The sequence below is a fragment of the Solanum stenotomum genome, chromosome 8 (genome assembly GCF_019186545.1).
Source record: "Solanum stenotomum isolate F172 chromosome 8, ASM1918654v1, whole genome shotgun sequence".
Taxonomy (NCBI): Eukaryota; Viridiplantae; Streptophyta; class Magnoliopsida; order Solanales; family Solanaceae; genus Solanum; species Solanum stenotomum.
This window is the reverse complement of record NC_064289.1, coordinates 2311535-2338502: the sequence shown is the minus strand read 5'-3', so window position 1 is coordinate 2338502 and position 26968 is coordinate 2311535. Positions and strand designations below refer to the sequence as shown.

General features: G+C 33.9%; 6 protein-coding genes across 6 annotated transcripts; 3 read left to right on the top strand and 3 right to left on the bottom strand.

Annotated features, from left to right (window-relative positions):
• Positions 1–459: 459 nt before the first annotated feature.
• Positions 460–3058, top strand: LOC125874993 (probable NAD(P)H dehydrogenase (quinone) FQR1-like 3). The gene is made up of 4 exons (XM_049556042.1): positions 460–666; positions 764–857; positions 1385–1650; positions 2648–3058. Exons 1-4 carry the CDS (start codon positions 641–643, stop codon positions 2868–2870), a joined length of 609 nt encoding a protein of 202 aa, XP_049411999.1. The 5' UTR covers positions 460–640; the 3' UTR covers positions 2871–3058.
• Positions 3059–7381: 4323 nt separating this feature from the next.
• LOC125874637 (pleckstrin homology domain-containing protein 1-like) lies at positions 7382–8074 on the top strand. The gene has a single exon (XM_049555609.1). The coding sequence runs from the start codon at positions 7480–7482 to the stop codon at positions 7912–7914; it is 435 nt and encodes a 144-aa protein (XP_049411566.1). The 5' UTR covers positions 7382–7479; the 3' UTR covers positions 7915–8074.
• Positions 8075–12071: 3997 nt separating this feature from the next.
• On the top strand, positions 12072–14531 carry LOC125874096 (pentatricopeptide repeat-containing protein At2g29760, chloroplastic). The gene has a single exon (XM_049554909.1). It carries the CDS (start codon positions 12101–12103, stop codon positions 14333–14335), a length of 2235 nt encoding a protein of 744 aa, XP_049410866.1. The 5' UTR covers positions 12072–12100; the 3' UTR covers positions 14336–14531.
• A 169-nt stretch (positions 14532–14700) lies between these two features.
• On the bottom strand, positions 14701–18464 carry LOC125872300 (putative receptor-like protein kinase At3g47110). The gene is made up of 3 exons (XM_049553011.1): positions 18252–18464; positions 15769–18193; positions 14701–15167 (listed from the first exon to the last, which is right to left on the bottom strand). Exons 1-3 carry the CDS (start codon positions 18462–18464, stop codon positions 14746–14748), a joined length of 3060 nt encoding a protein of 1019 aa, XP_049408968.1. The 3' UTR covers positions 14701–14745.
• A 1152-nt stretch (positions 18465–19616) lies between these two features.
• Positions 19617–21483, bottom strand: LOC125874025 (cis-prenyltransferase 7, chloroplastic). Its single transcript, XM_049554832.1, has 3 exons — positions 21033–21483; positions 20295–20368; positions 19617–20087 (listed from the first exon to the last, which is right to left on the bottom strand). Exons 1-3 carry the CDS (start codon positions 21369–21371, stop codon positions 19640–19642), a joined length of 861 nt encoding a protein of 286 aa, XP_049410789.1. The 5' UTR covers positions 21372–21483; the 3' UTR covers positions 19617–19639.
• A 1924-nt stretch (positions 21484–23407) lies between these two features.
• LOC125872299 (cis-prenyltransferase 7, chloroplastic-like) lies at positions 23408–26794 on the bottom strand. The gene is made up of 3 exons (XM_049553010.1): positions 26414–26794; positions 23977–24050; positions 23408–23858 (listed from the first exon to the last, which is right to left on the bottom strand). Exons 1-3 carry the CDS (start codon positions 26792–26794, stop codon positions 23408–23410), a joined length of 906 nt encoding a protein of 301 aa, XP_049408967.1.
• Positions 26795–26968: the final 174 nt, after the last annotated feature.

Here is a 26968-nt window from a genome sequence, read left to right as displayed (position 1 = left end):
CATTGCATCATGAATAAGTGCATTATTTATAGTGTTAGTTTTTGTTTTTATCATTTAACACGTATATTAATATTTACTCGCATAATTAATATTAATTTTTTAATAAAATAATACCTCCATATTTATAAGTCCTATGCAATTTGCAAAAAGACAAATTGCCAGGTCATTGCGGGCAAAACCAAAACTAAAGATGGATACAGCTTACCTTCTTGATAACTTACAAATTACGTAAAAACCTTATTGCATATCAGAGACGTAATATTTAAATGAATAATAGATAACGTATAAGTTTATGTTAGAATACACATATGATCATGTTTTAAAACACGTATGCTAGAATATATAAATTTGTATCTTTGAAAGCGCGAGCAGAAAAAATAAAATTTTCAATTCTAATTAAATACGGACACAACTAGGGTCACGGTCACCTAGCAACAACCAAACAAAATGATAACGTCTTGCCACGTGGCGGAAACTTTCGAATACCTCCTTTAATAGAAGTTCATATACTAGTGAACTAAATCACTTGCGTGTTGAAGTGTATGAGTAATTTGGGAGATCGGAAGAAGCTGTTGTTAATTTCTAAGCCAATTATTTTTGGGGAAATTTCCAATTGAGGGTTTAATTTGATCATCAAACTATGGCAACAACTAAGGTCTACGTAGTGTAAGTGATCGCCTCCTTATTCAACTGAATGAATTTGCAATAGCATCTGTCTTCTCTGTGTTAATCAATCTTTTGTTTTTCATAATTTGAATGGTAGGTATTACTCACTTTATGGCCATGTGGAGACTATGGCACGAGAAATACAACGCGGAGTCAATTCAGTTAAGGGCGTCGAAGCAACACTTTGGCAGGTAATCGCTCCGGGCTTCGATTTCCGTATTGAAGTCCGATTAATTTAAATTCACGCTGCACATCACCTTTTTTTTGGGGGATAGCGCTCCCTGCCGAGGCGGGAGGGGCGGACCTTATGAGCATAGAAGTTTCTGCTTTAGCTTTATGGGTTTCAATTTTTACTTGAATTTAAGTTATATATACTGATGGTGTAAAAAATAATAATTCATTGTTGATGTAGGCGGTTCAATTTTAATATGTGCAAGCAGGACAAAAACATTTTTTTTTTTTTTTTTTTTTGTGTTTATATAGGAAGTCTTGAATTTCATTTAGGGAGGATGAGGTTTTAGTAGAGTTTAACAGGTGGTTCAAAAATTACTTAAGGTGGCGAGTTTGAATTATAGGTGTGCCAAGGTCTTGCATTTTATGGAATTTCTTTGTTAGAATTCTTGGCTCTGCGGCATGCTATAATCGGCTTTTAATCAAGTTGATAAAGGTTAAATTCTATTTATTACTAGTTCCATGAATTTGATCCGTAGACATGTAGGTTCCGGAGACACTTCCTGAGAAGATATTGGAGAAGATGAAGGCTCCTAAAAAGCCTGATGATGTGCCTGAGATCACACCTGAGCAGCTCTTGGAAGCTGATGGTTTCATCTTTGGTTTCCCTTCTCGTTTTGGTGTGATGGCTGCCCAATTCAAAGCCTTTTTTGATGCCTCCGATGAGATGTGGGCAACTCAAGCGTTAGCTGGTAAACCTGCTGGAATCTTTTGGAGTACTGGTTTTCATGGAGGTGGCCAAGAGCTTAGTGCGTGAGTACTTCATTATCCGTTCTCTGCTTTGTTTACTCTGTGCTGTTGTTGCTTTCACCTGTATAAATTGACCATCAATATAGAGTTCTTGACTTGTATTGTATTGAGTTTTTAGGACTAACTATCCTGCAAGACTTGGACTGTAGACTGTAGTATAAGGGACTGAAGAATTTCTAGTTACCTAAGTGCTTCAACTCGGTATACGTATGAAGTTAGAGATCTTTCATCAGTAACTGTACAAACAGTATGAGGATTAGCGCTTGACGAGATCCATAGAAGTAATTTGAATTTTTTTTCTAGTGGCAAGTGGATTTGAAGCCTAGAATTGTGTTAACCAGCCATAGTGGGGGAAGTTCATGGCTTTGCTTTTATTTCATCAAATAATTTCCAATTTCCGAAGTTCTTACAATACTTAAAGGGCTCGCTTTGACACATCAAAAACTTTTTGATCTTACAAGAAATATAGTTGTACTGTCAACTATCCTTCTACTCCCAAAAACACAGTTTGCATTACCATCCCCTTATTCATTTTGATCTTGATATTGCATAAAAACCAAGGCCACATATAAGAACATAAGAAATCAATTTCTCACGTTTCCCGAGCAGGAGACATACTTCATGAAACTGAATAAGTCGCGTTTAAGATCTTGTTATTATAGTCTCGAGAGTGATTTTTGATTCAAATGTATATTTCCAGATTGATCAACGCTCCTGAAAAGAACATGCAATAGTTTTCTTTCCTTTTACTCTTTTCTTATTTTGGGATGAATTATGCAAATATCCTTCTATCATTGTAAGACTCAAGGTCCAAATCCAGCATTTGGGCTGATAAACCCGAACGCAACGTAAACAGATACATGAAGTTTCTCATGGATTGTTATATCATTTGAAGAATACTATTTGTTGTCACTATTGTTTCGTATATTCATATCCTCTCTTTTTATCAAGTGTTTTTTGTTACGGTTCTTTCATTGACACGAAGTCTTGTTGATTGCAGACTAACAGCTGTAACTCAATTGGCACATCATGGCATGATATTTGTTCCTCTTGGATATACTTTTGGTAAAGGAATGTTTGAGATGGATGAGGTAAAAGGTGGATCTTCCTATGGAGCTGGAACTTATGCTGCAGACGGTTCTCGTCAGCCCACAGAACTGGAACTTCAACAAGCCTTCCATCAGGGTAAATATACTGCTGAAATTACAAAGAAACTCAAGTAATTGATCACAGAACAAAAGAGCAAAAAGAGAAAGTTAAAATACAATCGGGACATATTTGAGCAATCTATCACTGAAATGGGAAGTCCAGTAAGGTAGACTCTGTCTACAAATGTACATCAATTGTATAAGCCTTTTTACTCTGTAAAGAAAATAAAAAAATGTACCACTTGGTTGTCTTCCTATGCTTATATTCTGTTCGCGTTAATTGATGCTCTACTCTAACCCACGAGAGTAGCTGAGTTGGTTGAGCAAGGGATCTCAGGTTTGAAACCCTTCACATGTTTTCTCTATTTAGCTCGTCGCACAAGATTTGCCTAGTGCGATTTACCTCTCCTATGATTTGTTGGCTATTATACTAAAGCGGGTTTTACCTGTGCGCACCAGAAAGTAATTGATCTTCTACCTGTTAATTTGTTAACTGAAATGTAAATTGATCCTCTATTTAAAATTTGATTACCTGCCCATATGCTTTCTCCAATAAGCCTATGCGGCCTAATGGTTCCTTTTTCTATCATATTATATAAAAATTTAAGAAGTGAAAATAGAACCCAATATGTTCTAAGAGAAAAAAAATAATACTTGATAATTATATTTCCATTATCAATTCTTCTAAAAATGTGGCATTAATTTATGTGGCTGAATTTAAAACACGAGGATCTAATTATTAATATTTGGATGTAGAGATTTTTATTTGCTTAAAATAAAATTTGCAGATTTACAAGTTCATAAAATATTATAAATTAGTATTGTTTTATAAATTCCGTGATATTAAATTTGCAGATTCACGGAATTTATAAAACAATACTTAAAACCCACCAATCATTAAAACTAAAACACTATATCATCTTACATACTCCCTCTGTCCTTAATTCCTTATCCACTTTTCCTTTTTTAGTTGTCCCTAATTACTTGTACATTTTGACAAATCAAGAAAAGACAAAATATTTTTACCTATTAAACCCTCAATTAACTACTTTGAAAAAGGTAGAACTTCTTGAAAATCTTAAGTTTTTAATTCATCCACTTCATAATTAATAGGGGTAAAATGGTAAACTCACTATGTCAATAATTGCTTTCTTAATAGGTGTGTCAATTTAAAAGTGGACAAGTAATTAGGGACAGAGGGAGTACAAGATTACGTAGTAACGAACATTAATAATGTAAAGAAAAATGAAAATTATAACATTTTATCATTTATCCTTAATAACATAAGCATAAATTAATGACTGTAAAAAAAATATACCAGTATCTGTAACAATAGAATGAAACAGAAAGGAAAAAATCGAGCCCACTGAATGCACAATGTCCCTTTATGGAAATTACTCCCCTCTAGTACCCGATGTTTAAAGGAATAGATTATCTCAGGATAGAACGATTTTATTCACCAGTGTATTGATACAAAAACAGTTGTGTTAGCGAGCCACTCAACAGGAGCAAAGTACACGAATATTTAATTGTGCAGAAGAAGAAGAAGAAGTTCAAAATTTTTGTTGTTTTAAAATGAGAGGAAATCCCACTATTTATAGACAACAAAGAGTAGTGTGAACAAATGTTTATTGTGCCTTATCGAAAAGGTCACAACTATTTGGAAAAGTTGTAACCTTTTGAAAAGGTCANNACATTTTATCATTTATCCTTAATAACATAAGCATAAATTAATGACTGTAAAAAAATATACCAGTATCTGTAACAATAGAATGAAACAGAAAGGAAAAAATAGAGTCCACTGAATGCACAATGTCCCTTTATGGAAATTACTCCCCTCTAGTACCCGATGTTTAAAGGAATAGATTCTCTCAGGATAGAACGATTTTATTCACCAGTCTATTGATACAAAAACAGTTGTGTTAGAGAACCACTCAACAGGAGCAAAGTACACGAATATTTAATTGTGCAGAAGAAGAAGAAGAAGTTCAAAATTTTTGTTGTTTTAAAATGAGAAAAAATCCCACTATTTATAGACAACAAAGAGTAGCGTGAACAAATGTTTATTGTGCCTTATCGAAAAGGTCACAACTATTTGGAAAAGTTGTAACCTTTTGAAAAGGTCACAACCTTTCATTTAAGTCACAACTTTTCATAAAAGTCGCAATTTTTAATAAAAGTCGCAACTGTTCATAAAAGTCACAATTTTTCATAAAAACCGCAACTTTTAATAAAAGTCACAACTTTACATAAAGTCACAACTTTTCATAAAAGGAGAAGACTAATTTTAAAAATAAATAGATTAAAAAGAGAATCCTGATTTGTGATGACGTCATGTAGACCGGGCCTAAAGTTCTCTTTTATATATAATGATTATAATTTTATTGATTCAAAATATTTTGAAAGTGTTAAAAAATTATATAATACAAAAATATTATTGAACTCTCTAAATAATAAAGAGGACACATCAAAGGAGTAATAAGTTTAATTTATCTAAAATACAAAAGTGTTAGGTATTTTATAGTGAGATCATCACAAAGATCATATCAACCATTTAATATTATACTGTAATGTTTTTTGAAAAAAATTAAAAAGAAAAGTATTGATCATTTTGAGACCCCGACAAAATGGAACTAATGCTAGCAATTTTGGAAAGATATTAATTCACTATATTTATAACATATATATTGTAACTATCTTGTTAGCTTTCAACCAAAAGCTAACAAGATTTTTAGTTACATATTTATTATTTAGTTAAATAATAAATATGTCATTGTATGAGCTATTTATTACTCATTCCTTTTGAATTTGTTAATCTGATTTTGATCTGACACATAGTTTACAAAAGTAAATTAGATTTTGAGAAAAAACATTAAGTGATACTTGAAGTTGTCCTAGATTTTCAAAAAGACACCTTAATTTTGCGTGTATTTTATTACCCCACAAAACATTCAAAATCACAATAAATACACATTTTTTACACAATATTTCCACTTTGGACAAAAATATCCTTCGAATGTGCAATTTCTTAAAAACAAAAAGTCGGACCCATTATTGATGTATTGAAGGATGCTTTGGTAATTTCCTATGATGAATTCGTTTTGTTTGTTTCTTTTAAATTTATTTTACTATACTAAATAATTGTATAAAATATTATGAATCACGATAATTAATTACTTAAATATTTAAAAGATATAAAAATATATAAAAGATCTGATTGACTCTTCAAATTTTACCGGTGACACATAAATTGGGACAAATGAAATAATATATATTATTTGAAAATTTCTTAGAAAGTACTATAAATTACAGTAATTAACAGCTAGAAATATTTCAAAGACAAAAAAAATTGATTGAATCTCAAATTTTTTTTAGTACTACATAAATTGAGAAAGAAGAAATGACCTCTATTATTTGAAAATGGCGTAAAAGTATTACAAATCATACAATAAGAATTAACAATTTAAAATTTTAAAAGACTTTAATGCTTTATACTTATTCTATTTCCACTTTGGACAAAAATATCCTCCCAATATGCATATTTTTTTAAACAAAAAGTGGGACCCATTATTGATGTATTCAAGGATGCTTTGGTAATTTTCCTATGATGAATTCGTTTTGTTTGTTGTTTAATTTTTTTAAAATAATTGTATAAAATATTATAAATCACAATAATTATTTACTTAAATATTCAAAAGATATAAAAATATGTAAAAGATCTGATTAACTCTTCAAATTTTATCGGTGACACATAAATTGGACAAATGAAATAATATATATTATTTGAAAATTACTTAGAAAGTACAATAATTTACAGTAATTAACAATAGAATATTTTAAAGACAAAAAAAATTGATTGAATCTCAAAATTTTATTAGTACCACATAAATTGAGAAAGAAGAAATAGCCTTTATTATTTCAAAATTGTGTAAAAGATATTACAAATCATATAACAATAATTAGCAATTTAGAATGTTAAAAGACATAAATTTTTTTTTTTACCATAGTTAACAATAATTAAAAATTTACACTATTTTAAATTAATATTAAAATTTGATTAACTCTTTAATTTTATCTTTGTCACATAAATTGAAACAAAAAATGATACATATTGGGCCCGTGCTAGCACGGGCTCCGATGTCTAGTATATATATATATCAAAATAATAAGTACTCTGTCTCTTCATCTTAAATTATATGACATTTTTTTTTTATTTTTGAGTCAATTTAATTAATTTATAAATATTAAGTTAAATTAAAATAAATTTAATATTTTAAAACTAAAATTTATACCTCTAAAAACCATATAAAAATATTTATGTAAGTGTAATGTATCTTATATCAATATGATTAAAATATATTTTAAAATATTAATTACGTTTGAATTTGAAATGCCTTACATAAATTCGAACTAATTGCATTACAATAGCCCTGGATATGGAGAAAATTCTGTTGGGAGTGCCATCCCGAATGGATCCTGCAGTGCGCGATTCAAATTTAATTGGAGCTCCAATATGGGCTCCGAAACAAAAAAAAAGGAAAAAGATTCGACATATAAATGAGGAAAAAAATCCATTAGCAGTGACAGCGAAGCACTACGATCTCTAATCCGTCTCTTGGCCTGCGATAAATAAAGATACAAATCACAGAATTCCGCCCAATTCGAAGCCGAAGAGCCATCTAAAATGGAGAGTCTATTCCGATCAGTGACCGGCGCAAACCCTAACCCCTCAGACTACGAGGAAATCGAATTTTGGTTAAACCCTGAGCGAGACGGATGGCTGACGAAGCAAGGAGAGTATATCAAGACCTGGCGCCGTCGATGGTTCATTCTTAAACAAGGCAAGCTTCTCTGGTTCAAAGACCCTTCGTCCGTCACATCCGCCGCCGTTCCGCGTGGAGTTGTCTCCGTTGCTGAATGCCTCACTGTTAAAGGAGCTGAGGATGTAATCAATAAGCCTTTCGCCTTTGAGCTCTCCACAAGGCGTGATACTATGTTTTTCATCGCCGATACTGAGAAGGAGAAAGAGGAATGGATTAATTCAATTGGCCGATCCATTGTTCAGCACTCGCGGTCTGTTACCGATTCTGAAGTTGTTGATTATGATAGCAGGCCGTAGTTATATGTGAGGTGCATGTCCTATAACTATTTGTACTCTTGTTCTGTTTCTCTTTTCATGTTGTATTCTGCAAACTCTGTTGTAACTTCTGGTTCATATGAAGCTTTCATATAGTTGTATGAGTGTATGTTCAATGAAAAAGTTTGGTTTAATCACTTGATATTTAACTTAATAGATATTTATTCTCAATTGTAATTTGGATATAATGAATTTGAATAGAGCTGTAATAGACATAGAGGATTTATAGAGCCGATCACAACAATGTTTGAGATTGAGGTGTAGTTGATTGATTTTGATTCATAGGGTTCCTTGTGCGCAATTCGATCAAGTGCTTTTGGGAAACATTTTCATTTCATTTGTAGGGAGAACCTATGAGATGAAGTGCTCCGGTGTGTTAACTGTGCAGAATTGATGAGTCTAACTTTTCCTTTTGGCAGAGATAAGAGTTTGAATAGTACTCTATTTACTTTGTGAGTGTGACCCTTTGATTTATCTGTTAGGGAGCTAATTGCACTTGTAAATGAATAGGACCTTCATGTCTATTGGCTGGCTTCTATTTCTAAGTTATCCTTTTGAAGTGTATAAAGGTGGTCTACATAAACTATATCTGTCACTGGAGAAGGGCAATTTATAGACCACTGCACTTAAAAGGAAGAAAAAGATGATAAGAAAGCGCGAGCAAAGAGATATGTCAGTTACTTTTTCTTGAAGCAGAAGTTCTAAATAATTTATTTCAGGCTCTGTTCTCTCTTCAATCTTCACCAGTAGGGAAAACCGTTATAACTTCTTGTAGTTCCAAGAAACTTTCTCATATAGTCAGTATTCCTAACTTTATGTATGGAAATTGGAATATTCATTTTATACCTGAAAGTTGTACCATACATGGAAGGCTTTTAGTAGAGGTGTCAAATGGGTGGGTCAATTAACCCGCCCAAAAGCTACTAGGGAAAGTCTTCCATGTATGGCACAACTTTCAGGGACGGAATTTTCTGGTCCAAACGGGATAGACTTTCAGTTCTAATGAAGTCTATTCCATTTGGACCAGAAAATTCTGTCCCTAGATTTAGTCAAGTAGCTTGTATGCATCCCAGATCTGCATCAACTGATCATGTAATGCCATCTCGAGTATCAGACCGTCTTGAAATGGTTCAACAGCTGGTCTCTTTCCTATAAACAAACCCAGTAAAATGATATGTGCCTTAAACATCCCATTGTTTCGGTGCCTCAGACCTATTCATACTCCGGAGATTTGGAAAATTATCAGTTTGATTTCATGCAATAGAATGAATTATTGAATTTGGAGGGTAAGATCTAAACGAAGGAGAAACCATTGAGCTCTTTTTCTTACATTATTTTTTCCTTGAGAAGTTGTGTACCTGGAGCTGCATGTCCTTTGGTTCCCTAAATATCAGTAGAGCTGAACTGACTCTGCTTGTCTTGTGGTTCCCTTAATATCAGTAGAGCTGAACTGACTCAAATCTTTGTCTGATTCTGATCCTGAGGGGTTCTTGCAAAACGAAGTCACTTACGTAGCAACCAAGGAGTGAACACAAGGATGTCTTGTTCACCCCAAGAGAAGTGTCCCTCACTGTCACCATGATGGTAATACCCTGGACTGTGAGTTGGCATACAATTCCAAGACAAGATCAATATTTGCTGGAACCACCTGAGACCACCACATAGAATGTATTGTTTGGTGGATGAGGGGGGAGTTTCTTTGGAGAGCGGCCTCATCAACATCCCTTTCATGCAAGAACCTCGTTAATTTGAATTTCTTGTACCAACTCTTCCCTCATTCTTTGACTTGGCAAAAGGGGCCAGCGGAAGAGGAGGCAACATTGTTTCCTTTTGATCAACCTATTACCTAGACCACATAAAGCATTTATTACTTAGTGCACAATTCTTCAACCAAAGAGGGTCGGAATGACCCCACACTTATTCCTAACCATCGTACAAAAATAAAAAAGGAGCTAACTAATGACTATAGAAAACTCGATTGGGAATGAGTAGCAGGCCACTGCCTATGTCGGCTGCTGACTTGTGCTAGTAGTACTCTTCAAGTTGGCACTTGATTTTCTTCCATTTTTTTTTTATCTAAATGAGTGCCCAAGTGTTCTATGATCATCCACTGAAAAGCAAAGTCTACATGGTAATGTGATTCTAGTTGTTTACTTTCTTTAAGAGGAGGATATAGAAGATGTATACAGGATTCATGTTGCCGATCTCAACAAGTTTGGGATTGTGGCACAAAGATTGATTGATTTGACCCTCGTTTAGGTGCAACCAACTGTCCTAGCTGTTGGCATGAAATCCTTGCTCTCAAATTTTGTAGTTGAGCAAGCAGTTCATACCTTGAGAAGATAGCAGTTTGAGACAGTCTTTACAGCCTGGCAATCAGCCAAGATACTTTGGAAACCTCCGTAGTGCCAGTGTTTGTACCTCAACTTTCAAACAAATGCTTCATCTTGACTGAGTGTAATACCTTAGTATATGAATTCAAAATGACCTGAACTGATCACTGGTTAATATATTGCCTATAGGTGTGATGTGTTTTTTTATTCTTCACCTTCCTAGCTCAATGCAGCAAAAGATAACCAAAGTGAGAGCCATAGGTAGAAAATGTACATCAACTCTTCAGCATTTTGCTTCTGGCCTTGTTAGTATTTGAGCAGTCCAGGGCTTCAACTGCAGTCTGGTACATCTACAAGATTTGGGTCAATTACCAGCTAGCTCAAGCAGAAGTTGCTATCTGAAAATGGTATCCCCCCTGTGAATTCTTGATTTCGATATAAACACTTGGTAGCTTTAAGAGCCTTTGAAATGCTGCTGCCCGGTCAGGGAATTCTTACCTGTCTTAAACAACCAAGTTGACGAGGTTTAAAACATCAGTAGGTATTCAGTATTCACCCTCCGAGATTATTTCCTTCTGTGTATTTGCATGTCAGTTCGTTGATTGATTAACAACGGAGGGAGACAGTACACGGCCAAATTGGTTGTAGTTATCCCTCTCCCTTCTTCTACTTCGTCCTCTTCTTTTTTTCCGTGTGTTTTATTCATTTCTTTCAATTTTTCCAGGCTTGTCTTTCATTTTGATTGATGACATAGTACATAGTTGCTATTTTTTTCCATTCCTTTTATTTTTTTCTAGAATTTTCAATTTAACTTCCGTCTTTCAGAGAGTTTTCTCTATGGCAAATGAGTTACATAAAAGAACACAGCGATTTTAGAGAGAATTTGATAAATGGATAAATACATATGTTAAAGACAAAAGAAAATAAGAACTTCTCCACAAACAAGTTTTCCGCAACCACAACACTAAAGCAGGAGCTTTGTAAAATAATATCTTCAAATTGTCGACGTCGATGATTTTTAGATGAAAGTAGAATTAGAATATGTACCTCTCCCTTATTTTTTTCCAAACAATTTTGAAAGAGTGTGTAAAAAGGATTAATTAGGCTATGCAAGTGACAAATTCGAACTTCAAAGCAGCCTCCCAGTTGTTTTTTTTTTTTTTAGTTTCATCCGGGGTGCGAGCCGATGCTATTTCGGATTTACGCTGTGTAGGTTTCCATTTGGAGGGAAGCGCTCCCAATTATTGGTTTGTTTCCTTTTCTTTTACTTGTCACATTTCGTTTTATGGAATAAGAGTTAATTTGACAATTTTTTAAAAATTATACGAAAAATACTATAAGTTGCAATTTTTTTCATATTAATACTATAATGTAATAAAACATCTTGATCAAAATTTATACAATTTGATTCTTGAGAAGAACATGTGATAAATAAAAGTAAACCGATGAAGTTTTAATAAAAACACTTATAAATATTAGAGAATTATTTGCAAGTGAAGAAAATAAAAGTGGCATAAAAACACTTATAAATATTAGAGAATTATTTGCAAGTGAAGAAAATAAAAGTGGCTTTGCGTTAATATCTTTATTTTTATGTACCTTTTCGTTTCAATTTGTTTATGCTATTTTTCCTTTTAATCAATTTTAAAAAATAAGTATATTTTTCTTAATCGACTATTCTTTAATTTTAACTTTTCATATAATATATCTACAAAATTAAAGAATATTTTTAATTTGATACGACAATTAAACTTTATATCAGTGATAACTCAAACAAATTTAAAGGAGAGTATATACTCTTTACTGTATTAGATTTCAGCATTGACAAGGAGATTATGGCTACTCCATACACCCAGGTTCTTCCCCTTCCACGTCACCAACACTTTCCAAAACCGAACCCGATTTCCAAAACTGTCATCAACGACCGGTATTTCGAAAATCACCCGCTAGTTTTACTCATCGATAAATGCCAGAGCGTCAAGCAGCTCAAACAAATTCATGCTTACATGCTCCGTATTGGCCTTTTTTCCGACCCATTTTCAGCTAGCAAACTCATAGAAGCTTCTTCTCTATCGCATTTCTCAAGTCTTGATTATGCCCACAAAGTGTTTGATGAAATTCCTCAACCAAATCTTTTCTCTTGGAATGCGCTTATTCGTGCCTATTCTTCTAGCCAGGACCCAATTCAAAGTATCTTGATGTTTGTTAATATGCTTTGTGAGGGTCGTGAGTTTCCCAGTAAATTTACTTACCCATTTGTGTTCAAAACATCTGCCAAGATGAAAGCTTTACGATTCGGGAGAGGACTTCATGGGATGGTAGTTAAAGGGAGGGAAGTTGGTCTTGATGTCTTTGTTCTTAATTCTTTGATTCATTTTTATGCTGATTGTGGATGTTTGGACGAGGCATACTTGGTTTTTGAGAATATGCAGACAAGGGATGTTGTTTCTTGGAATACAATGATATTGGGTTTTGCTGAAGGGGGTTATGCAGATGAGGCGTTGAAGATGTTTCATAGGATGGGGGAGGAGAATGTGAGGCCTAACGATGTGACAATGATGGCAGTTTTGTCTGCTTGTGGTAAGAAGTTGGATTTGGAGTTTGGTAGATGGGTGCACGCGTTTATCAAGAGGAATGGGATTAGGGAGAGCTTAATTTTAGATAATGCGATTCTTGATATGTATATGAAATGTGGGAGCATTGAGGATGCTGAGAGATTGTTTCACAAGATGGGGGAGAAGGATATTGTTTCTTGGACAACTATGCTTGTTGGGTATGCAAGGGCAGGAAATTTTAATGCAGCAAGAAGTATTCTGAATACTATGCCTAGCCAAGATATTGCTGCATGGAATGCTCTTATCTCAGCTTATGAGCAAAGTGGTAAGCCGAAGGAGGCTTTGTCTGTTTTCAATGAGTTGCAGCTCATCAAGAAGGCAGAACCTGATGAGGTGACACTTGTATGTGCGCTATCTGCGTGTGCTCAGTTGGGTGCAATTGATTTAGGTGGGTGGATCCATGTGTATATAAAGAAGCAAGGAATAAAGTTGAATTGTCACCTCACTACTGCATTGATCGACATGTATTCCAAGTGTGGGGATGTGGAAAAAGCACTTGAGATGTTCGATTCTGTCAACATTAGAGATGTGTTTGTATGGAGTGCTATGGTTGCTGGCTTAGCAATGCATGGGCGTGGCAAGGAAGCAATAAGTTTGTTCTTGAAAATGCAAAAACACAAGGTCAAGCCTAATTCCGTTACACTCATAAACGTATTATGTGCTTGCAGCCACTCAGGGTTGGTGGAGGAGGGGCGGGCAATCTTTAACCAAATGGAGAACATTTATGGGATTGTGCCAGGGGTAAAACATTACGCTTGCTTAGTTGATATACTTGGCCGTGCAGGTGAACTGGAAGAAGCTGAAGAACTGATAAATAATATGCCAGTAACCCCTGGTCCATCAGTTTGGGGTGCTCTGCTTGGGGCATGTAAATTACACGGCAATCTTGAACTAGCTGAACAAGCTTGTAACCGTTTAGTTGAGTTGGAACCTGAAAATCATGGTGCGTATGTGCTTTTATCCAATATTTATGCGAAATCAGGGAAATGGGACGAGGTTTCCCTGTTAAGGAAGCGTATGAGAGAATGTGGATTGAAGAAAGAACCAGGTTGTAGCTCAATTGAAGTCCACAGTATTGTTCATGAGTTTCTAGTGGGAGATAATTCTCACCCTCAGTCGCAGAAAATCTATGCAAAATTGGATGAGATTGCAGCTAGACTGAAGCATGTAGGCTATGTTTCCAACAAGTCCCAGATACTGCAACTTGTTGAAGAAGAAGATATGCAGGAGCAGGCGCTAAATCTTCACAGTGAAAAGCTAGCCATGGCATTTGGACTTATCAGTGTGGCTCCATCTCAACCAATTCGTATTGTGAAGAATTTACGTGTTTGTGCAGACTGCCACGCTGTTGCTAAGCTTCTATCTAAGTTGTATAATCGAGAAATAATATTGAGGGATCGTTACCGCTTCCATCATTTTAAAGAGGGGAATTGCTCATGTAAGGACTACTGGTGAGTGTTAAAATTCATTTCATAGTGCTATAGAGAGAGGATGTTACTTTTTATATTTTGCCTCCCTATGGAACTAATAAATCAGGTAGGATGTGCTGATGATTGCAGACATGTTGTTAATTAGCATGTAGATGAAACATGATGTAGACTAGAGACACCAAGATAGGAACTGTAATAGTAAGCCATCAAACTTATTTATTTATTTCACTTATTACAAAAGAAACGTTAGCATGGGCAATTGTTAACTTTTCTGAGTAACATGACATTCATGTTGACGCAAAGAGAAACAAGAAAAGAAAAGTACCAATGAAGGCAAAGCTTATTAGCATAGGTGAATTGTGTCTTTACCCTGGACAGATCTCTATTCATGTGGAAGATGTGGTCAGATAAGTCCAGTTACAAACCCTAACTACATTATGATTCACCTTTTCTTGAGATCACTTTCTCTGAATGAACTAAAATTCTGCTCAATTTGTTTCTGATGGAAATGAGATCTAAAATAACTTGACCCATGCTTATTCTGGCTTGTGGAGTTTCCTCTGAACAAGAAACTCCAGCAGTAAGAATAGAAACTAAGCATTCAACAAATTCATCCGAGAAGTCACTTCTGCAGCTGAGTATATCCATAAGATCCCCTGGTTCTGTCTCGTACAAAGCAGATTGATCCACAACATCCATCACTTGACCGGGCAATGCCTGCTTAACAAAACTGTGAAGAGTTTCATTGTCCTCAAATAGTTCACTGGTTGGTCTTCGTCCAGTGAAAATCTCTAATAGAAGAATCCCAAAGCTATAGACATCTCCTTGACATGATACCTGACCACCCATGCCATATTCTGAAAAATTTGATGTATCAGAGAAGGTGTTTCATAGTAATATTAGGGATCCTAAACATTTGTCAAAAATGCCTAAGCAACACAGATCACTTGTATCGATTTTCCAATAGAGAATGTTATGTAAAATGCCCCAGAAAGCTGAAACCTCTTATTAAGGTCCTTATAAAAACTGACTAGTCAGGAATTATATCTGAGAGTAGAGGCATCCAGGATTTAAATTTGATGGGTTCAACGTCTAAGATTCTTAGAACTGAACTCATTGTACTTCTGAAATTATGGGTTCAAAATATGATATTTATTGAAATTTAAGTAGTTTTTTTAACTTATATATCCATATTCAGTGTCGAAAATACTAGATTTGGTTGAATCCATTAAACTAAAGCTGCCTCTGCCTCTGGTTATAAGAATCAATAGCGCAAAATCATGAGGTAGTGATCTGCAAAGGTAACGGAAGCCTGGGGCTTAGGACAAGGAGCATCCGGAGTCTCTCAAGGAAGTATGTAATTGCTTAAATTGTTAATATGTTATGGTCTTATGGAGAAAAAAATGGATTTCAGAGTTCAGACAATATTTAGACTAAGATCCCCACTATAATATTTACCTGGAGCAGCATAACCTACTGTGCCTTTAATCCCAGTTGTGCTGAATTGATTTACATCGGCATTTTGACCTGAGTCAGACAGGAACTTTGCCAAACCAAAGTCGCTAACAAGAGCAGTCAGATCATTGTCCAGTAGAACATTGCTTGGCTTAAGATCACAGTGAACTATAGATGTATGGCATTGACTGTGAAGATAGTGCAATGCTGAAGCCACATCTATTGTGATGTTTAATCTGTGTAAGATACTCAATCTCTTCTGCAGCATCTGTCCCTCCTTTGGGTGCAACCACTCGTCTAAGCTCCCATTTTCCATAAATGGATAAATGAGAGCTTTGAAATCATTGCCATCAAAATCAACACTTGAGCAAACAGTTGAGATCTTCACCAGGTTCTGGTGCCTTATGTTCCTCAAGGCTTCACATTCAGCTAAAAAGCTTTTCGAAGCACCCTTTTTTTCAAGTTTTAGTACCTTTATTGCAATTGTTCCTTCTGGAGAAAGATTTCCTCTGTAAACGGAGCCAAAACTTCCTGATCCTATCAAGTTATTTGAAGAGAACCCACCAGTTGCATTTAAGAGATCTTCATAGGAAACTTGAGTGTATCCTTTCCTGAATGAAGATGCTGTGCTAGGCCTATGCTTCCTCTTTTTCACGCAGCAATACGAAACTAGCAGCAACAAAGTTAAACATGCAGCACTAGTACCCAGTGCCAGCACCAAAATGAGGGCAATGTGCTTCTGGGGTCTTTTATTTGCATGCTTGAGACATGGATGCAAATGCAGCTCTTCAATTCCCCCACAAAGATTCATATTTCCCATCACTTGAATTCTACTTGCATCAGAAAAAACACCTTGAACTGGCACCTCTCCGTCAAGGTGGTTAAACGACAAATTGAGGTTCTGTAATGAAACATGCTTGGTGATACTCCTAGGAATGTTGCCTGACAAGTTATTACGTGAAAGATCAAGATACTGAATGTTTTTCAGATCATCCAGAGGAGGAATCGTTCCTTCAAAGATGTTTCCTTGCAGGTAGAGTATTTCAAGGGATGAACAACTCTCCAGTGAGTGTGGAATTTCACCAGACAGTTTGTTGTTCGATATGTCAAGTGCAGCAAGATTGGTCAGGTTACCTATTTCAACAGGCAAGGGACCACTCAAAGAGTTGTAAGACATATTAAGGAGTACCGAAAGGGAGGAGAGTGCAATGACTTGTTTGGGTATACTACCGCTGAGTTTATTCTGAGCGATGTCTAAGGTTTGGAGAGATGTACAATTTCCTAAACTTGAAGGTATGGTTCCCTCCAAGTTATTATCTTGCAAATAAATGTACAGCAATCCTCTAATGTTTCCTAAGGAAGAGGGGATATTTCCTGTCAACTGATTCGATTCCATGTGCAGATTTTTCAAGTTTGATAACATTCCAATAGAATCAGGAATGCTACCATTGATAAGAGTTCCTTGGATGCTAAGCATATCCAAGTTGACAAGGTTGGAGATCTCTCTAGGTATGGTTCCACTTATCCTGTTGTATCCAATCAGTAGCTTTGTCAAAGTTGTTGAGAGATTAGTTATAGAGTAAGGCAACATACCTCCAAATTTGTTGTTTGCAATGTCCAGGAACTCAAGCATTTTGCAATTGGTTAAAGAATTTATGAAATTTAGATCATCAGGTGCACCAATTCCAAGCTGGTTATCGAGAACATTTAGCCATAAGAGATTCTTGAGGTTTCCAAAACTCAACGGTATATTTCCTGTGAAATTGTTTAGAGGAATATCAAGCCGAAGAAGATCTGAACAATTGGACAATGAAGCTGGTATTGAACCAGTGAAGTAATTGTTGGCCAAATACAGTCTCTGAAGATTTGGGAAGGCAAGGCCAATATCTGGTCTAAGTCTGCCTCTGAACTTGTTAAATGACAAGCTTAAAAGTGTAAGAGATGAAAGATTGTAGAGTGCAGGGGGAAATTCTCCGGACAGAGAGTTCACTGAAACACCTAACTCAATCAAGCTTCTCATATTGGCCATTGTTTCCGGTAATTCACCTTCCAAGTCATTGTAGGAAATGTAAAGCTCTCTTAGAGATGTAAGATTTCCAACAGAATTCGGAACATTTCCTGTGAGATTGTTGTTCTTGAGGTACAACATTTCCAGCTTTGTCAATGAACCAAGTTCAGTAGGAATGTGTCCTTCAAGGATATTATGGTCTAGAATAAGGTTAACAACGTTAACGCAACGAGACAGGGTAAACGGGATTTCACCTCTCAAGAAGTTGAAGCTTAAGTTCATGGTTTGAAGTCTGATCAATTGGCCAAGCTCTGGAGGGATTACACCGTGAAAGGAGTTATCCGAGATGTCAAGAATTCGAAGAAATGAAAGATTGCCAATGCTAGGTGATAGTGCCAGCCAATCTATGGTCTTTGAGATCTAAAGAAATGACCCTTTGATGTTTATGGCCACATGTAACACCAGGCCATTGGCAGACATTGAGAGTGGCATTCCAAGAATCCATGAGTCCTTGTGGATCTTCAGTTATTTGAGACTTAAGATCAAGTAATGCAAGTTTGTCTGTTTGATTCCCAAGTATGCCTGCTGAAGCACACTCTGGAAAAGATAAGTATAGGAACATGAAGAGAATAGCATGGAATGACAGAAAAAAAAGAGAGCTTGAATGAACAAAAGTAGTTTGAAGCTCCATTTGGGGATTGAGAAGGTTAGGTGATTTGTGGAGAAGGGGATAATACTGAGTGACATTTGATTCTGCTAATTATAATGAGTTCATTATTCCTTATGTGGGGTACCAAAGTGTTTGAGAAAAAGGGCTTAAAGTTATACACAATGGTAGTGTACAAATTTTTTACAACCATTTTCAGTGTAATTTAACCTATTATATCAGATTAGATATTATTTTTATCGGGTTATCAAAATATATATATATATATTGTGATATTTACATGAATTATTTTACAAGTGACATGGTTGTGTAGTTATTTTGACTCAATTAGTGCATATAACTTGTACTAAAAAAGAAGATCATGTGAAGGGAAAGGACACTTTCTTAGCAAATCTTACTCGATACTTGTGTTGATGGAAGGTAGCATATCTTGTGAAATTAATGCTTATAAGTTGATCTGAATACCACAACTATAATAATAATAATAAAAAGGTCCTAGATTTACCAATCAAACAGGATACCATCCCTTGAGTAAAAGTATGGCCAATGACTTTAAGTGTTCGACAAATATAATAGGTAAACGGCTCTCCCTTTAAGAGAATGGAGAAGACCAAAGAGTTTCTTATTTGTTTGTCAAATCTTTTTATTTTCCAAGGATCTTTGAATAATGAGTTGAGTAATGACTAATGAGTTGACATTTGACTTACGACCCTCATCTAAAATCAATTTAAGGATTTGCTAAAAAGACAAGTTACGATTTAATACTAATTCAATTAATATATGATATTATTATTGATAGTTAATTAATATACTATATTTTTCGCCTCAATTTTATAATTTAATTTACTATGTTATAGTCTAGCAAAAATCAAATGTGATGTAAAAGATGAATGATGGTGATGTGATTTACATCTTGGAAGCATATGACTTTGAAGTCCTGTTGGGAGTGCCACCTGTCCTTCCGTACGCGATTCAAATTTAATGGGACGGGTGGGAAAAGAAAAAAAAAACTCAGCACAAACCACATAACTAGCATGACGATATTTCATGCTTATATAGTGCTGGTATAGATACAATCGACCACCATAAAACTATTTATTAGTACTAATAGCAAGAGGAAATTCAAGAGATCTAATCAATAATTCTTCATATGTCGAGCTAGGTTTAATTCTCAGTAATGGAAGTTGTTGAAAATATTACTAGATTTTTTGTCCACCATAACGTCTCTGTCTCGACTTAAACGACATTAAAGCCTCCATAAAATCAGCTTCTTCCATGTCAGGAAATAACTTATTCGCGAAATAGAATTCAGTATAAGCTAATTGCCATAACATGAAATTGCTAACTCTTTTCTCTCCACTTGTTCTAATTAACAAATCTGGTTCAGGAAATTCAGCGCAATAAGTTTCCAGTTCTTGTTCAAATAGGCTCTGATCAATGTCTTTTACAGTTAAATGTCCATTTTTCACTTTACTGGCAATGCTTTTGGTTGCTTGTAATATATCATGTCGTCCACTGTAATTGATTGCTATAATAACATGTAGTCCAGAATTACATTTTGTTCTCTCCTCCATTACCGCAAGAGCTTTCTGTAAAGACTTGGAAAGGATTGATTTATCCCCAATAAATGATACTCGTCTACCATCCCTATCACATAATATAATTTAATTCGAATAAGTTGAATTTCAAAATGAATATCAAATACCATTTTTTTTTTACTAAACCATGGGGTGTTAATTTCGGGAACCATTTTGCATTAAAATGGTGGAATTAACGATCTTCTTATATAGATAGTCGGATAGCTGATCACACAAGATATTTTTATTTATCACATATAGATAATACATAGAATACCTTGTCCACTCATCCAAGTTTTCTTGTGAGCCTATCAGCTCTAAAAACAACTTCATAAGAAAGTCAACTTCCTCCTGCGGCACTCAAGTTTACAGTTGCGTTGTTAACAAATAAAACAAAACATTGGTGTATTAGAAATTAAATTAATAAATCATATGTAATTATAATTATATATAGTTAAATATAATCAGACATATGATTCATTTCTTGTATAATTAATTTCATTGTTAGAAAAGAAAGTCACTTTCTCTGATATATATATATATAGTTGTTGATTTTGTACAGGTTACTTGGATCGATGATCTTTAAAAATAACTTTTATTATCTTTTTGAGGTGGGGGTAAGTTCATCGTACAATATATCATTTTCAGATCCTCACCTATAAAATTACACTGAATATGTTATTGTTGTTCTTTATTTAATTTATTTTCTTGATGATTTATTTTAACATGCTTGATAGATCGTCATAAAAGTTATTCCCTCATTCCCCAATTTATGGTGCACCTAATTTCAAATTTTGAAATTCAAATAAATCTTTATTTGACCGGATTTTTTCATGTAAACATCTTGAATTATGAATTATGGTGACTTATAGTAGTTTTAACCTAGTTTTCAAATATGTAAATTTTATTTCAAAAGTTAGAGATTCCCCGGAATCACAATCAAAATTATACTATTTTACTCTCGAAATTCAAACTGTGTCATGTAAATTGGGACGGAAGGAATACAATGACTTACTTTGAGGCGAACCCAATTTTCTGTAGAGAATGCAAAAATGGTGAGAACTTTGACTCCCCACTGGCTACAAAGGCGGGTGAGGACTTGAATTTTCTCTCCGCCAGCGCGGTGACCTTGCTTTACGGTCAAGCCTTTGTTTTTTGCCCACCTTCTATGACCATCCATGATCACTGCAACATGTTTGAGGCGCTCAGGCAGTGTCACTAATTGATCCCCAGCTGCATTAACATTATTAGAACAAACCTTGGCTAAATTGGTACGAAAATTATATTGGTTTTTGTTGGTAATAATTAGTTTATTATTGGAAGGATGAGGAAGTGAGAATCCCAGGGATAGCATGTTGTAGTGTGCGTTCTGGTTTCAAATCTCGCCGATTTGAATTAGTACTCTCTCGTTCGCCCAAATTTAATTAACTTCACACAAAGTTTATAAAGAGAGAAAGAAAGAATATAAATTTAGGGATGGATCAAATTTGCAATCTCTATTTTTTCCTTTTGTGGCTAATTGCATTGTACAGCAATTAGTGGGGGAATCCTATACTACTACTAGATGGTAATGGACATGTGCGTATAAATATTTGGAAAAACTACGTAATAACACATACTTTACTAGCATCATATATATTTACTATTACTATCTATATTTTTAAAATATTATGTATCTTACCACTAATTGTTTTTGCTATCAGATACACTAAAATAGGAAGAGAGGCGAGGGAGATGGGAGGTAGGAGAGCGAGATTCATATGTATCCCAGCTATATGTGAATCACACTAAATACATACTAGATACATGCATATGTATGTATCTGGCGACTGAGCGAAATTGTTATGTATCTCAGATACATGCGAATTCACTTGGATACAATGTATCTAGAACAACTTTGACCTCATGTATCCTGAAATACATGTATCTAAATGTATCTGAACAAACAAAAATATGGTAAGATATCTAATATTACAAACTAGAGTGTATCTAAGAAATTAGCTCCTAAACTGTATAGTGGGGTTTATGTAAGTTTCCCAAATATATATGGAAAAAGTCATAAGTTACCCTAAGTAGTTGCACGAAAAAATTTAAGGGTAAAAAACTTAAGTATACAAATTAAGTACCTTAATTACTACTATATAGCAATAATTTTTTTTTTCGTTTATATGACAATAGTTTTTTTTTCAAAAATAGGATTTAATATTAAAAAAAAATAGCAGAAAAAGTCAGCCACGATTTAAGAAGATTTTCTGATTTCCTCCAATTCTTTTACCTTCCACGATTTACTCAAATCAGTTATATATTCTCTCCCATCAAAAAAAGGTTTTTTAACAAAAATAAAACTCTCTTTCTACATGTTCTCNCATAAGTTACCCTAATTAGTTGCACGAAAAAATTATTCACGTACATTTTACTGGCGATTTAGTATTCTCTAATCATATTTCATTTTTATCGTACAAAATTAATTTTTAAAAGAAAATGTTTTAAGTCATTTCCTCTATTGAAAAGTACTCTAAAGTTTCAAATTTGAAATGGGATATTGAGTTATCAAATTAAATTAGATTTTTATGATTTAATCAAAATTACTGATATATACTTATTAATTAAATTCTTCCAAATTCGTAGTTTATTTTAAGCTTCTACCACCCCACTATTCATATAGAAGTTAAATTCCTTACTCATATATTAAATGTAAGTAGCTCACCCATTTTCAATCATAGCGCACCTATCTCGTGAATAGAATAAATAGTTTGCTCGAAACGTATCACATAAATTGAGAGGTAGGAAAGGAATAATTTACTTGAATCTCATGAAATTTCAATCTTAGTGCAGCTCTATCTATTTTTTTTCCTTGAGGCTAAATATTGCACCCTAAGCGGGGTCCATTCTATACTCCCTTACCTCAATTTATTTTTGCAATTTTAAAATAATAACTATCTTAAATTATTTGTTATTATTTTATAAGTTCAAATAAAATTAATTATATTTTTTCGTTTTCTCCTTGATAGTAATTATTCTTGAAAACTACAATTTAGAAATGTATAAATTTCAATTTAACAAATAAAATGAATCAAAGAAATCATGTTGATTTATCGATGATATTAATTACTAGTATTTGCTGTTTGATGTATCAGAAACAAGAGTGAGATATCGCAAACAGTACCAAGAGAAAAATAGTTTGTTACAAAAAAATAAAGGGCATAATAAGAGACAAAGATGACAAAGTCATGTTAGTAACACATATTAATTATGCCTGAAAAGTACATAAATCAATCCACATAACTTCCCAAGGATGAGTCATACAAATTTCTTACTACTGTAACCAGTACTTATTATTAATCCTAACAATAGGAAATTCACCTATTATTAGTTCTCAACTATTGAATATTAGATTTTTTGTGATCCACCATAACGTCTTTCTCTTGGCTGAAACGACTTTAAAGCGTCGATAAAATCTTCTTCTTCCATGTCAGGGAATAATTTCTTTGCAAAATAGAGTTCAGTATAAGCTAATTGCCATAACATGAAGTTGCTAATTCTTTGCTCTCCACTTGTTCGAATTAACAAATCTGGTTCAGGAAATTCGGCGCGATGAGTTTCCAGTTCTTGTTCAAAGATGTTGTTGTCAATGTCTTTTACAGTTAAATGTCCATTATTTACTTTACTGGCAATGCTTTTGGTTGCTTGTAATATATCTTGTCGTCCACTGTAATTGAGCGCTACCATAACATGCAGTCCCGAATTAGATTTCGTCGTCTCCTCCCTCAGAATAAGAGCTTCCCGTAGAGACTTGGAAAGGATTGATTTATCTCCAATAAATGAAAATCGTATATTTTCCCTATCACACACATGATTATATATATTGTAAATAATCAAGAATGAGTACTGGTGATGGATAGTAACGGGAAAACACTAATGATTATATAGGCAAACATTTTTGAAAAGAGCTTGCTTACCTTGTACACTCATCCAAGTTTTCTTGTGAGCTTGCCAGATCTAAACACAACTCCATGAGAAAGTCAACCTCCTCCTGCATCGCCCAATTATTTAGATTCGTTAACAGATAAAATAGAGAACTCATTTTTCTTTTTTCACCTTGATGGTTTTTATCATGAGATTATGGTGTATATATATTGTTGGTGTATGTTGCATTTTATGAGAAATGACATAAATAGTCTCTTAATTATTAGAGTAGGTCTAAAATGGTCCCTTAATTATATAATTAATAAATTTAGTCTTTTAACTATTCAAAAGCTTATCAGCTTTAGTCCCTTAACTATACACTTATCAATTTTATTCCTTTAACTATAAACTTACCGATTTTAGTCCTTTAAGTATTCAAAAACTTATCAGGTTTGGTCTTTGTCCATTTTTTAATACAAATAACTGAGAAATATATTAACCGAAATCTTCGTGAAATTAAATCTTTAACCCATTTTTAAAGTTGTTTCTCTATCCCCTGACCTTTTTTCTTCAAACTACTCTTATGAAAAGAACAATAACGTCAACTATCCAAAATAAAATTAACGAGAAAAGAAGATATAAGTCTTAATTTTATTCAATGGAGAATAAAATTAAGCATATAATTGTTGTTAATGACTTGAATATGCTAATCAATGCGGATTTTATTTAATTTACTCAAATTTCTTTACGTAAAATAAAATGAATAGAATAATAAAATTGATCTATTTAAAAAAAATTGAAAAAAATTGAAAATATACCATTTTATAAATTTCAATTTCTAAAAAATTAAATAAATTTTGTTCAAGGAAGTCGTTGGAGTACAAACTTTGGATTTAACGGGTGATAATTTTTTTCTTTCTATAATAAAGTTTAGCATATTCAAGTCATTAGTACCAATAATATGCTTCAATTTATCCTCTTTTATCCTCTGTTGAATAAAATTATGACTTATATTTTCTTTACTCGTGAATTTTATTTTAAATCGTTGCGGTTAAGGTTCTTCACATAAGGTTAATTTGAAGAAAAAGAAGCAGAGAGAGAAAAACAACAAAAAAGTTGCTAAAGGATTTAATTTCTCGAGGCATGGATTTCGTCAATATAAACCTAAGTTTTTTGTATTACAAAAATGGACAAAGACCAAACCTGATAAGTTTTTGAATACTTAAAGGACTAAAATCGGTAAGTTTATAGTTAAGGGACTAAAACCGGTAAGTGTATAGTTAAGGACCAAAACTGATAAGTTTTTGAATAGTTAAAGGACTAAATCCGTTAAGTGTATAGTTAAGGAACCATTTTAGATCTACTACTATAGTTAAGGACTATTTATGTCATTTTCTCTGCATTTTATTATTAAAATAAAACATTAAGTGCACAAGTTAGTGGGTATAAATTGTGGTAGAATATGACTATTGGTTCTTGTAACTTATATGACCATTGGTTCTTCTAACTCATGTAACATATATCACATTTATCTACCCACATTACTACCCCTCATTTTTCCTATTGATTATACGGAAGTCTTCTTCACCTATAAATAGTGGTATTTCTTCCTTTGTGAAGTATCTCAAGATGAGATGAAGAGAATAATGTTAGAAAAGATGAGAAGTTTATATTGAGGTTAGTGTAGTGAAAGAGAGAGTTGAGACAAAGAAAATATTTTAAGTCTTCAACTATATTTACTATACAAAAGAGAGTATTATATGTTGAAGGAAAGTGTTCTTTTTGTGGAGCTTTGGACCCTTCAACTAATCCGGAGTTGCTTGAGTTGTACGACGTTGGATTGTTGTATCCTGGAGGGGACAAGTCAAGAGTGATACTGCTGGATCGATGTAGATTATGCCGCAGTGAGCTTGAATCTCCTTAAAGAGAGCGAGATATCTGCGCCTCAACCTAAAGATTTGCTTATTTATTTTTGTCATTTTATTTTCAGCTATAATATTTTGTATTTTGATAATAACATATATCAATGTATTAGAAATAAATAAATTATGTGTAATATTTTATGTATAAGATTGGTCAACAAATCAGAAAATATTATGGAAATATTATTATTCGTTGTTGAAAAAGATAACGATATACTACTTAGTTTGTTTATCTGAAATTCATGCTTCAACTACGCCTTATCTCACATTTGTAGTTTTTTCTTTTTAATGATTTTACATGATAAATAAAAAAAGGTGATGATTTTCATCGTAAAACTTTACACCTTTGTTTGGATGGTTGTTAAATGTATTGTATAGTATCGTTTTAGTGAATAGAATATTTGGATAGACTGTATCATTCATTATCATTACATATTAATGTCATACATCAGGAATTTGAGTGATATGTTACAATAAAATTTAAATAATAATCAAAACAAATATTGTATTTAAACTAATTATACAATAATACAATAGAAGGGGGTAACAATGTAAAAGAATGACTTACTTTAGGGCGAGTCCAGTTTTCAGTAGAAAAGGCAAAGAGAGTGAGAACTTTGATTCCCCACTGGTTACAAAGGCGAGTGAGGACTTGCATTTTCTCTCCACCAGCGCGGTGACCTTGCTCTACGCTCAAACCTTTTTGTCTTGCCCACCTTCTGTGACCATCCATAATCACCGCCACGTGCTTCGGCATTAATTCTAGCTTGAGGCCCTCCGGCAGTGCCACTGCCGGCCCTCGGCCAAGCTCCATAGCTGCAGCATTATAACTGTTTGAACTACTATTAGTAGTAGTTGCAAGAACCTTGGTACGAAAATTATATTGGTTTGATCTGTTGGTAAGTGTAATATTGGAATTAGGGGAAAGTGAGACTCGCAGCGATAACATGCTTGTTATACGTTTTTCTCTATTTCAAAATGCATTCTAGGCATCTTACCAAGCACACCTCTTAATAGATATAAGTAGTAGTTAAATTCCTAGATGCGCGCATTATAGATTTAAAAATTAAGCTTGCATGAAGCTCGTGAATTTTCAATCATAAATTCATAATGTAACGTGTAC

What these genes read in the sequence shown, in the direction of transcription:
- LOC125874993 (XM_049556042.1), top strand. Translation starts at nt 641, where the DNA reads ATGGCAACAACTAAGGTCTACGTAGT. An exon ending in ACAACTAAGGTCTACGTAGT is followed by an intron (nt 667 to 763) that starts GTAAGTGATCGC and finishes TTTGAATGGTAG; the next exon opens with GTATTACTCACTTTATGGCC. An exon ending in TCGAAGCAACACTTTGGCAG is followed by an intron (nt 858 to 1,384) that starts GTAATCGCTCCG and finishes GTAGACATGTAG; the next exon opens with GTTCCGGAGACACTTCCTGA.
- LOC125874637 (XM_049555609.1), top strand. Translation starts at nt 7,480, where the DNA reads ATGGAGAGTCTATTCCGATCAGTGACCGGCGCAAACCCTAACCCCTCA.
- LOC125874096 (XM_049554909.1), top strand. Translation starts at nt 12,101, where the DNA reads ATGGCTACTCCATACACCCAGGTTCTTCCCCTTCCACGTCACCAACAC.
- LOC125872300 (XM_049553011.1), bottom strand. Translation starts at nt 18,464, where the DNA reads ATGGAGCTTCAAACTACTTTTGTTCATTCAAGCTCTCTTTTTTTTCTG. An exon ending in CTTGGAATGCCACTCTCAAT is followed by an intron (nt 18,194 to 18,251) that starts GTCTGCCAATGG and finishes TCATTTCTTTAG; the next exon opens with ATCTCAAAGACCATAGATTG. An exon ending in AGTAGGTTATGCTGCTCCAG is followed by an intron (nt 15,168 to 15,768) that starts GTAAATATTATA and finishes CAAATTTTTCAG; the next exon opens with AATATGGCATGGGTGGTCAG.
- LOC125874025 (XM_049554832.1), bottom strand. Translation starts at nt 21,371, where the DNA reads ATGCTATCCCTGGGATTCTCACTTCCTCATCCTTCCAATAATAAACTA. An exon ending in AAAATTGGGTTCGCCTCAAA is followed by an intron (nt 20,369 to 21,032) that starts GTAAGTCATTGT and finishes TGAGTGCCGCAG; the next exon opens with GAGGAAGTTGACTTTCTTAT. An exon ending in AACTTGGATGAGTGGACAAG is followed by an intron (nt 20,088 to 20,294) that starts GTATTCTATGTA and finishes ATTATGTGATAG; the next exon opens with GGATGGTAGACGAGTATCAT.
- LOC125872299 (XM_049553010.1), bottom strand. Translation starts at nt 26,794, where the DNA reads ATGTTATCGCTGCGAGTCTCACTTTCCCCTAATTCCAATATTACACTT. An exon ending in AAAACTGGACTCGCCCTAAA is followed by an intron (nt 24,051 to 26,413) that starts GTAAGTCATTCT and finishes TGGGCGATGCAG; the next exon opens with GAGGAGGTTGACTTTCTCAT. An exon ending in AACTTGGATGAGTGTACAAG is followed by an intron (nt 23,859 to 23,976) that starts GTAAGCAAGCTC and finishes TGTGTGTGATAG; the next exon opens with GGAAAATATACGATTTTCAT.